Here is a 10,854-nt window from a genome sequence, read left to right as displayed (position 1 = left end):
TTTCTAACCATTAAACCGTACTGAGGATTGTGAAGTGGAAGTGAGCTCAGCGTGAGACTGCAGCTCTGATTACCTAACCCAACCATCCACAGCTGTGAGTCAGTGGTTTTAGAGGTGTAGTTGCGGAAGAGTTTCAATTATTCACTGCACTGTATGTGTCAGAGTTGTGCTGTATGCCAAGAGGAGTTGTGGGCGTTAATATTTGATGTCCTGCTTTCTATCTGTGAGCTGGTACGAGGCTGATGGATGACCCCTGATGTTTGTGTGTGTCAGTGTTATCGATCAAACTAATGTGGGAGAGGAAAAGAAACAGACAGAGACTCATCCAGGCCGTCTCGGGTCAGACAAGTTTTCCTCACGTTTTTTCTTTGACTTGCCAAAGTAATAAATTGTTAACGGACTGATCCCACAGAGAAATCATGAATAAATGATTGTAAACCTTGCCTTTCACCTCTATGGGTTTATCCTTTACTCAGGCCAAGCTATCAGCTTTTCAATGGAAACTATGAGAACAAAACAATACAGAGATAAAACTTTAATGTTACTATGGGGAAACTGATCTCGTGTACATGCCTCCAGGCTCCAGCAAATAGAGAAGCTGATTGTTTATGGTCATGGTTAATGTTGAATTTGTTTGTGCTAACACTGCGTGTACTTACAATTAGAGAATCTCTGCCCTAATTAATTTAACTTTGGCGACAATTGTTCAATTTATCCACTTGTCACTTGGCTAGCGTTTTGCGATGGGTCCCAAGAAAGTTCTATTTAGATGAGACAGTACTTTCAAGAAGAGATTTTTAAAAAACTGTGACCGGAGATCTCTGCGACATACACATACATCTGAGGATCTAAGAAAGAGCAGTCAAATGTTAGGTTGAGTATTTCTGGAGAAAGCGTCAAGCAGCTATAGAGAGGTGAAGTCCCGCCCATCTACTTCCGACCCATGGGACCTTATTTCGGAAAAATTATGTATTGAAGTCAATGGGGAGAGAAAGATTATCTTTCGATCCCGTTTGAATTGTGCCACGAATTCCACATATGATGTTTGTCAATCTTAAAAAATCATTTCCATGTAAAAAAAGTCACATTTTGTCGTAAAACTGTTGAAATATAAGACTATGAAAAATAGGCAACTAGAAAGACTACAAATCCCAGAATCCCGGTCCCGCATGCTGGCTCTTACGGAACCGACTAACTCCCCTTGTGTGTATGTACAGCTCTCAACATGCCCAGACTTGGAGTGATTTTCATCTCTTTTAATACTTTTCGTTAGTTCACAGTTTTACGACACATCTTTTTTTTTTTTACTTGCAAAATTATCTTTTAAATTGACAAACATCATATGTGTAATTCGTGGCACAATTGAAACGGGATCGAAAGATAATCTTTCTCTCACCATTGACTTCAATACATAATTCTTCCGAAATAAGGTCCCATGGAGGTCCACCGGAAAGGGAGGGACTTCGCCTCTCTATACAGGAGTACATGCAATCGGCCATTTTACATTACTTTAACATATCTACATTTCATTTAGCTGATGCTTTTATCCAAGCGAAGGTGTATTCAATTCAAATACACCTTCAATACAATCCATTAATGTGCTTGTGCATTATTTTCAAATGGGCTAAACCATTAAGTTGTTTTATTTATTTAAGGCAAGGTAACAGGTTTTCAGTTTGTGATGAGAGATATGTTCACTATTATTGTCCTGATGTCAATGGGAAGCTCGTTTAACCATTTTGGAGCCAGGATTAATCTTCAGTGAAGAGGGCTAATCTTAACGCATACTCTGTATAATCTGTTATCCTTGTGATCAACAAAGACTGCAGGATCAAATGGGGGTCATATCTCACTTCAACTGGCATGAACTCCGGATATATTCTAGTGTGACCGAGGGCAACTCTTCTAACCAGTTTCAAGTTTCCTCACATAAATAGATCAAAAAGTACTGAAATATTTTCCGTGACCTACTAAAGAGTACATTCCGTCTGAGAAAAGCCAGATGTTACTCTTTTGTACACACTTTGAGCTGCAGTTTGTTATAAAAGGTGCTGTATAAATAAAACAGTCATAATAACAGAGCTGTACAAGATCTTCATCTGAAGAAAGAATACATCTTTAGATAAAAACATGCTTGGCTCTCCTGAAATCAGCATTCTCATGACCCCATTCAAATTCCCAATATATAACGGTTTAAAAACAGCTTTTTCACACGAAACCCCCACACCAAATTGTTCACACATTAGCTTGTGATCCACTGGTGTTGTGACGCCGAGTGTCAATCCATACCAGAGCTAAAGTTTCGCAGGATAAAGTAAACAACATAGAGATACACAGTGGAGATGCTAACACTTATGACTGCACACCTTTTAATTAACCTCAGGGCAGAGGGAGGGTGACAAGCAGTGACGTGCGGTGAGGTTCATGGCTGGTGAGGCACTGACTCTTTCAGAGTCAGATTTACAAATATTATTGTGAGCCTCTCCGCTCACACAGGGTTCAATTATGGACGGAAGAGCAGGTTCGTGTAACATATATGGCGTTTATTAGCTCCAAACAAAAGTATCCACTACTCCAACGTTGCCCGCGTGGCAACCTTCACAGGTCCTTTTGCCCCCTTCCAGGATCCCGCCTACTGCAAAAACAGACCAGAACCAGGTTACGACATGCTTTTATTCCGACACTGATTACCTGATTCCGATCAGCTGTCTGGCCTCCGGCCGAGCCACTCCCTTCACTCCAGCAGCCGGCGCCCTAACCCCACCCCGCTGCCACATACCCCCACCGCCCGACTCAGGCCGGGATCCCGCCGGCCGCAAGCTGACTCTCCCCCCCCTCCGCTGAGCGAGAGAGGAAATCAGCCACGACCATCCGGTTACCCGGCCTGTGGATCACCTTGAAGTTGAAAGGCTGTAACGCCAGATACCACCGAGTGATCCGAGCGTTGGCATCCTTCATGCGGTGGAGCCACTGGAGCGGGGCATGGTCCGACCAGAGGGTGAAAGGGCGCCCCAGGAGGTAGTACCGCAGGGCGCCGACCGCCCACCGTATGGCGAGGCACTCCTTTTCCACCGTACTGTAGTTCACCTCCCTCTGGGCGAGCTTACGGCTAATGTACAGTACGGGGCGGTCGACCCCCTCTACTTGCTGGGACAAAACGGCCCCCACCCCACTGTTCGAGGCATCGGTCTGCAACACAAAAGGGAGAGAGAAGTCAGGAGAATACAGAAGCGGCTTACCACAGAGGGCTTTTTTAACCCTCTCAAACGCCAGCTGACACCGCTCCGTCCACTGGACCGGATCTGAAGCACCCTTTCGGGTCAGGTCGGTCAGGGGACTGGTCAGCTCCGAAAAGGACGGGATGAACCGCCTGTAGTAACCGGCCAGCCCCATGAACCTCCTGACCTCTTTTTTCGTCTTGGGCGCCAGACAGGCGGAAATGGCGGTTGTTTTCTCTACCTGTGGCCGCACCTGCCCGCCGCCCAAGTGGTACCCCAGATACCGTACCTCCCTCCGTCCAACCGCACACTTCTTCGGGTTGGCCGTGAACCCCGCCTGCCTCAGGGACTCGAGCACTGCCCCCACCTGCTGCATATGCTGCTCCCATGTCTCACTGTGAATGATGACATCATCCAAGTAAGCAGCAGCATATGCAGAGTGGGGACGCAGCACCCGGTCCATGAGCCGCTGGAAGGTGGCTGGAGCTCCGAACAACCCGAAAGGAAGTGTGATGAATTGGTATAAACCATACGGAGTGGAGAAGGGCGTTTTTTCCTTAGACTCTGGAGAAAGGGGAATCTGCCAATAGCCCTTGGTTAAATCCAGCGTCGTGTAAAAGCGAGCGGTGCCTAGCCGATCCAGGAGTTCGTCGACCCGGGGCATTGGATAAGCATCCAATTTGGACACCTCGTTCACCCTGCGGTAGTCCACACAGAACCGGATTGACCCGTCGGACTTACGTACCAGCACGACGGGGCAACACCAGTCACTGGTGGACTCTTCTATCACTCCCATTTCTAGCATAGCCTGAAGCTCCGCCTGAACAATTTTCCTCTTATGTTCAGGCAGCCGATAGGGCCGTGAACGAATGGCCACGCCCGGGGCCGTTTCTATGCGGTGGTGTATGAGAGAGGTGCGCCCTGGCAGCGGAGAGAACACGTCGGCAAACTGCCTTTCCAACGAAGCAACGTCTGCTCTCTGGCCCGGTGAGAGATTGTCGCCACAACAGACCGGGGCTAATTTGTCGCTTTTAATGACCTCTGGTCCCAACTCATCTCTCTCAATCACCGTGGTGGCCAGAGAAACAGACGTGCTTTCAGGAGGTTAAGGTGGTAAATCTGTGTTGCTCCTCCCCTATCAGAACGCACCACCTCATAATCTACGTCCCCCACTCGTCGTGTGACCACGAAGGGTCCTTGCCACTTGGCGAGTAGTTTAGAGCTAGAGGATGGGAGTAATACAAGCACTTTATCTCCCGGTGAAAATTGTTTCGACCCTCTGTTGTACAGGCGCTGCTGACGTTCCTGAGCCTGGAGCAAATTCTCCAGTGATATCTGCCCCAGTGAGTGGAGTTTTGCTCGCAGGTCCATAACGTACTGTATTTCGTTTTTACTGGTGCTTGGACCCTCCTCCCAGTTTTCCTTAACTAGGTCCAAAACACCCTGGCGCTTCCTACCAAATAAAAGCTCAAAGGGAGAAAATCCCGTGGAGGACTGGGGCACCTCCCGCACTGCAAACAACAGAGGATCTAGCCATTTATCCCAATTCCGACTATCTTCGTGAACGAACTTACGAACCATGTTCTTTAGTGTTTTGTTAAACCGTTCCACTAGGCCGTCGGTCTGCGGATGGTAAACACTAGTCCGTATTGAATGGACGCCCAGTAGTTCATACAGCTCGCGTAGTGTGCGTGACATAAACTGTGTGCCCTGGTCAGTCAGGATCTCTTTCGGGATCCCGACTCGGGAGATAATGTGAAACAGTGCCTGCGCGACGCTCTTTGCAGAGATATTACGCAGCGGCACTGCTTCGGGATATCGCGTTGCATAATCCACTAGGACTAGTACAAAGCGATATCCCCGTGCACTCCGGTCTAATGGCCCGATGAGGTCCATACCAACTCTCTCAAAAGGCACCTCAATCAATGGTAACGGGCGCAAAGGCGCTCTGGGGATGGCCGGCGGGTTAACCAGCTGACATTCACGGCAAGATGCACACCACCGCTTCACATCTGCGCGAATGCCCGGCCAATAAAATCGGGACATTATCCGGTGTAGTGATTTGTCGTACCGGTGACCTGACATGGGGTTATAATGAGCCGCCTGGAAAACCATTTCCCGACGGCTTTTTGGCACCAACAACTGGGTATTTATCTCTCCTGTCTGTGTGTCACGGCTTACACGATACAGCCTGTCCCTAACCACCGTAAAGTGTGGGTGAGTGAGTGCTGCGTTTGGGTGTAGCTGGGAGCCATCAATACTCACCACCTGGCCGAAGGGTTTCGTCCCTCGACTGTTCGAGGGGGAAATCCTCCACGGGAAACACCAGCGGGTCCAGAGGGGCCTCCGCGGCCCCTTCTGTGTCAGTTTCCCCCTCGACGTCGTCAGCCGCCTCCGACTCTCCACTAAACACCGCACACAACTCACATTTCCCTGCCGTCCGTGAACGCACCCCCATAGCCCCCGCTAGCTTAGCAAACCCCGGCCAATTCGTTCCCAAAATCAGGGGGTGCGTAAGGCGAGTGCTAACTCCAGCCCTGACTCTATGCTTTTTCCCCTTATAAGAAATTTCCAGCGTCACCTCCGGGTACTGGTGAATATCCCCATGCACACACCTCACCTTCACCCACGATGCTTCAATCAATGCCCCAGGCCGAACCAAGCGCTGATGGATCATCGTCTGATTACAGCCCGTGTCCATCAGAGCCTGGTGTGTACCCCCCCTGTATACATACCGGTATACGGTACGTCCCTTCCAAATCGGGGGAGGCAACTGGCGGTCCCGCAACCCGAACCAGCTGTCCGACCTCCATGAGAGGACACTCCCGTCGGAAGTGGCCGGGCTGCCCGCACCGCCAGCAATCCTGCCCTGACGTCTGAGGAGCCCCCCGTGTTGCCGGACGACCAGAAGCATAGGCCGGACCCTGGGGAAAGATAAACACAGGAGGGTAAGGTAGGGCTTGGGGAAAAAGTGTCGGGGCTGCGGGGTTGGGGCCGTGTGGTGGTGGGGAGGGAAGGGCAGCTGCTCCCGGAAACCTCCTCCTCGGGGCTGGGACGGGTCGGGCCGCTGAAACGGCTGGTGGTCGGGGCTCCTCTTTCATGCTCCGCCGGGGAAGCGAGAGGTGGTCCTCCGCGAGGACGACGGCTGCTTCCAGGTTGGTGGGGCGATGGCACTGGACCCAATTCGCCGTCGAAGATGGCAGGCCGGCGATTAACTGCTCCAGCGCCACCTGCCCGACGACTTCCTCAGCGGAGCGCACCCACGGCTGGAGCCAGCGGCTCGCTGCATCCCGGAGCCGCTGCGCGTAGGAGAAGGGCCGGTCAGCGTCCTCGAAGGGGAGGGCCCGGAACCGGCGGCGATGTCCCTCTGGCGTGCTGCCAAGCCGGTCCAGTATGGCCTTCCTCAGATGCCGGTACACATGCCGAGAGGCTGCTGGCAGGCTGTGGGCGGCTAGCTGCGCATCCCCAGATAGCAGAGGCAATAGCCGGGCCGGACACTCCTCCTCTGGCCACCCGCACACCGTCGCTGTGCCCTCAAAGATGTCCAGGTATGCCTCCGGATCATCCTCTGCCGTCAACTTCTGGAGGGCAATTGAAGGCCGGGTTGGTCGCGGGATCGGCCTCCTGAGCGGTCGGACGCTGCAGCAGCTCCCGTAGGAGAGCCCGGTCCTCGCGCTGGCTCGAGGCGATCCCGAGCAGAGCCTTGCTCTGCTGTCGCTGTAATGCTGTGGTGGTCTCCTGCATGTGAGCGAGACGTTGGAGGGCCTGCCCCAGCGGGGTTTCTCCTTCCGCCATGATGTCCCTGTTCAGGCGCCACTGTGAGCCTCTCCGCTCATACAGGGTTCAATTATGGATGGAAGAGCAGGTTCGTGTAACATATATGGCGTTTATTAGCTCCAAACAAAAGTATCCACTACTCCAACGTTGCCCGCGTGGCAACCTTCACAGGTCCTTTTGCCCCCTTCCAGGATCCCGCCTACTGCAAAACAGCCCAGAACCAGGTTACGACATGCTTTTATTCCGGCACTGATTACCTGATTCCGATCAGCTGTCTGGCCTCCGGCCGAGCCACTCCCTTCACTCCAGCAGCCGGCGCCCTAACCCCACCCCGCTGCCACAATTATATTTTGACCTTAATCGAAATATTCGGTTATTTTCAAAAGCTTTTTTAGTCTGATGCTTCGATTCATTTTAAACAGACCTTTCAACAAAAGGATACCCAAAATCTAAATATTGGATTGTTCTTTCTTAGTAAGATCCCATTTTCATTACAATTGTGGTCTTACCTTGACTTGAAGATGAAGTCCATGCTTTCCTTCTGGACATAAATCTATTACTTTTTTGTAAAAGTCCTCCTTATCTTCCTGTAGTTTCAAAAGTCTAGTTTGTTGTTCGCGTCTACCGTCTCTGCATAGAATAACAGTAGCAACAAGAACCTGTGGGCTCACTTGCTTCAGTGCAGCAGAGGTTATGGCTGCCTCCCCTGGTGCTTTTTTCATTGCCGTTGTATGATGAGACCAGCGAGTCTAAATATCATATACGGGAAATAAGTTATTTAGAGACTATGGATGGCGAGGATAAATGTAATAAAGGGATCTACAAACATTAAATTGGTGACATACAGTGAGATGGTAACAGGCATGCGCTTAGGGCCCGCTTTCCAGCCAGTTTCGGTGGGGTGACCATAGACTGGGGGTGACGCATTCTGAGGTGAGGCAGAGCTCATCTGTGCAGTGGCGTTTTCTCCCGGCCGAAGACCAAGGGAAGCCAGGCTTCCCCTGTTTTTTCGGATTGTAGTTATAATTTAAATAAATAAATAAAAACACTTTGTTTTGTTTAGATAATTCTCCTTTGCTGTGTGTTGCTGCCGGCCCGTCTCTCCCCCATTCTCATTGAGTATTTTACAAAGAGTGAAACAAACAGCGCCCCTCTAGATATTATGGTGAAACAGTAGATTGCACTCACTGTTGCGAGAGGAGGCCAGCCGAATCTGGCTTCCCTTGGTGAAAAAAAATGGAGGGATTGACCAATCAGATGAGGCTCACGTGATGCCCCTGCCAACCTGTGATTGGTCAGGGCCATGCCAAGGGAAGCCAGAGGCGGCTGGCTTCCCTTGCCTCACAATCCAATCAAATCGCATCAACTTAGTGTTGTAGTGACGCGTCCTATAATCCGGAAGTAAGCTGCTCTCGGTTTCCCTCGACAAAAAAGCAATGGGAGTTCTCCATAGGATTTTGGAAAATAGCTCGAAATAAGGTCAGTGGATAACGAACCTGTTAGATAAATGCAAGTTTTGTTCAGTCGGATAATATCCACATGTCTACCCTACTTTTATAATTTTCGAATCATAAATCTAATCGATAGAAGATAGATAGCGTCACTGCATCACTCTCACCGCCGTTAGAAAGTAGCAAGCAACTGAAGCAAGTGCAATTATGGAGGGTGGAGATTTGGAGTATTTCATCAAAAGTAATTGTACTAAACTTCCGCTACAGCAGCAACAACAAATACAATCTGATGACAGGGCAGGCCAATGCCCAAACTGGAGCTGTGTACAGCGAGGAAAAAAGGAACGAATCGGACGTAAAACGTTAAAGGTCTCCTGATTTAGTTTGTGAATGAATGCTTATTAGAGTTTGGGCTGGAGAGTGCGTGCGGACCTGTCGGTTAGATAACAGGCGTGTGTAAGTCCTGCATCTGATAAAAATGTGTGTAAAATGATACCGGGTGCTGTAATCACTCATCTGGTTACGTTATTACATTGACCACCACACCCCCGACCCAAAAGAAAGGACGTATTATTGGCTTTCCCTAATTTTTTTCCCACGCCACGCTACTGCATCTGTGCCTCACCTCACCCCACAGTAACTGGCTTGAGCGCGCTCACAAAATAAGTGCCCGCGCTACATTAGTGCCCGCGCTCCAGCCAGATACTGTGGGCTTACGAGAGGCAGAGCTCGTCCCTGCCTCACTTCTCATCGCTACCCGTAGTTGTAGCGGAGCTCGGCCAATTTGCTGATTTTGACTATAAAAAGCAATTGGAATCATACATAAATCACACTTACAACACAGATCAGTGGAGACATTTTATTATTATTACTATTTAGTTTTTCTTTAGTTGTTTTTCCGTTACATTGGAGTATGACAGGTGAGGCTCTGCCTCCCCTGACTGCACGTCGCTGGTGATAAGTGTAGGTAACTGTTTCTACAAATATAACATCATTCATGAATTGTTTTTTCCTGAATGGCTTTGTTTCCCACGTTCGGCTTAAAACTGCTTGTGTTTTCCAAAAAGAGTAAAGCAAAGCAAAGGGAAATTGATGAGTAGCTGCATCAAACTCAGTTAGGGCAGCTCTCAAAAAAGCTCACATATTTCTCAGAAAGAGAAAAGGGCGCAAGATGCATGTGTGTGAGACAGAGATGGGTCCTGATGAACAGTCTGCTCTCAAAACCTTGAAGTAAGTTTGCAGCAATGGCCTGATAATATTTTGAGTCAAAGACAAAGTGTTCTGGCTTCCTGCTCTGCGCTGGCTGATGTTTCCTGCAGAAGAGAACATCTTCCCAGCTGGAGCCCGAAATCCTCCTCACTGCCCGTCCACTCCCTAACTGCCTGCCTGCCAAAGTAATACGTGAGTGGAAAAACCTTATCATGCAGATCCCTGTGTTTTCAGCCATTTACTATAAAGCTGTGTGGATGTGAAAGTATTTTGTTCCTGGGCTACTATCTCACAGAAACTCACGAGTCAGGAATGATTAATGTGAACAATTCTGTCTGATGACATCCATTAAATGATCCAGACTTTTTCTGCAGCAGGATTAGCATACTTGGATACAGTTCTTTTTGTGCAATTGGATTAAAACCAACATTTTAAATAAGTCGTTTAGATAATAAACCAACCTGATTGCATCACAACAGATCCCAACATTATGGTAATTCTTCCAAACACAACATTAAACATTATTCGTCCAAACACAACATTAAAGCGCTGCAATCATGACACATCAGTTTTCCCAGGATTGAAGGGGAAAGGATTATTAAATGATGTCACCTTCAACTGGGACTCCTCGCCACCACTTAATAATGCATGATGATCCATCCATCCATCTTCTCCCGCTCATCCGTGGTCGGGTCGCGGAGGTAGCAGTTCCAGCAGAGCCCCAAACGTTCCTTTCCCTGGCCACATCAACCAGCTCTGACTGGAGGATCCCAAGGCGCTCCCAGGCCAGCGAAGAGATATAATCCCTCCACCTCCTTTATGCATGATGATAAATGTGAAATTATTTTGAAAACGTGTTAAACATTTCCTTTGAGCCTTTGTCTCTCAGTGTATCAGACAGGAGGAGCCTTTTTCTGTCATAAACACATCGGCGGGTCTTGACTTTTCAAATTAAAATGACAGTTTTATAATGTTTTTCAAAGCCCTGCAGACAATTTGAGCTTCTTACACGTCAGGTAATTAAAGCAGCATAACATTTAAAGTGTCAAATGTGTTCCTATTGTTGCTAACAACAACCTAACAAGCCTATCCAAATGGGAAAACATGCCAAGAAGATTTATAAAGAGAGAAATACAGAGTGAGCAATAATATTTACTGAAATGACAACACTAAACAAAACTCTGACCCTTCACATTCTA

At 48.7% G+C, this 10,854-nt stretch overlaps 1 protein-coding gene across 1 annotated transcript; it reads right to left on the bottom strand.

Moving 5' to 3' along the window:
- Positions 1–2,717: 2,717 nt before the first annotated feature.
- Positions 2,718–7,013, bottom strand: LOC117561528. Its single transcript, XM_034239019.1, has 3 exons — positions 6,791–7,013; positions 5,954–6,723; positions 2,718–3,189 (listed from the first exon to the last, which is right to left on the bottom strand). The coding sequence occupies exons 1-3, from the start codon at positions 7,011–7,013 to the stop codon at positions 2,794–2,796; spliced, it is 1,389 nt and encodes a 462-aa protein (XP_034094910.1). The 3' UTR covers positions 2,718–2,793.
- Between the last annotated feature and the right edge of the window lie 3,841 nt (positions 7,014–10,854).

Source organism: Gymnodraco acuticeps, unplaced genomic scaffold (assembly GCF_902827175.1).
Source record: "Gymnodraco acuticeps unplaced genomic scaffold, fGymAcu1.1, whole genome shotgun sequence".
Taxonomy (NCBI): domain Eukaryota; kingdom Metazoa; phylum Chordata; class Actinopteri; order Perciformes; family Bathydraconidae; genus Gymnodraco; species Gymnodraco acuticeps.
Note: the sequence above shows the minus strand (reverse complement) of the source record. Positions and strands in the feature narration are given on the sequence as shown.

Coding starts and splice junctions, on each gene's coding strand:
- LOC117561528 (XM_034239019.1), bottom strand. CDS start 7,013: ATGGCGGAAGGAGAAACCCCGCTGGGGCAGGCCCTCCAACGTCTCGCT. Junction 6,724..6,790: donor TTGCCCTCCAGAAGTTGACG/GCAGAGGATGAT, acceptor GCGGGTGGCCAG/AGGAGGAGTGTCCGGCCCGG. Junction 3,190..5,953: donor AAGGGACGTACCGTATACCG/GTATGTATACAG, acceptor TTTGTGTTGCAG/ACCGATGCCTCGAACAGTGG.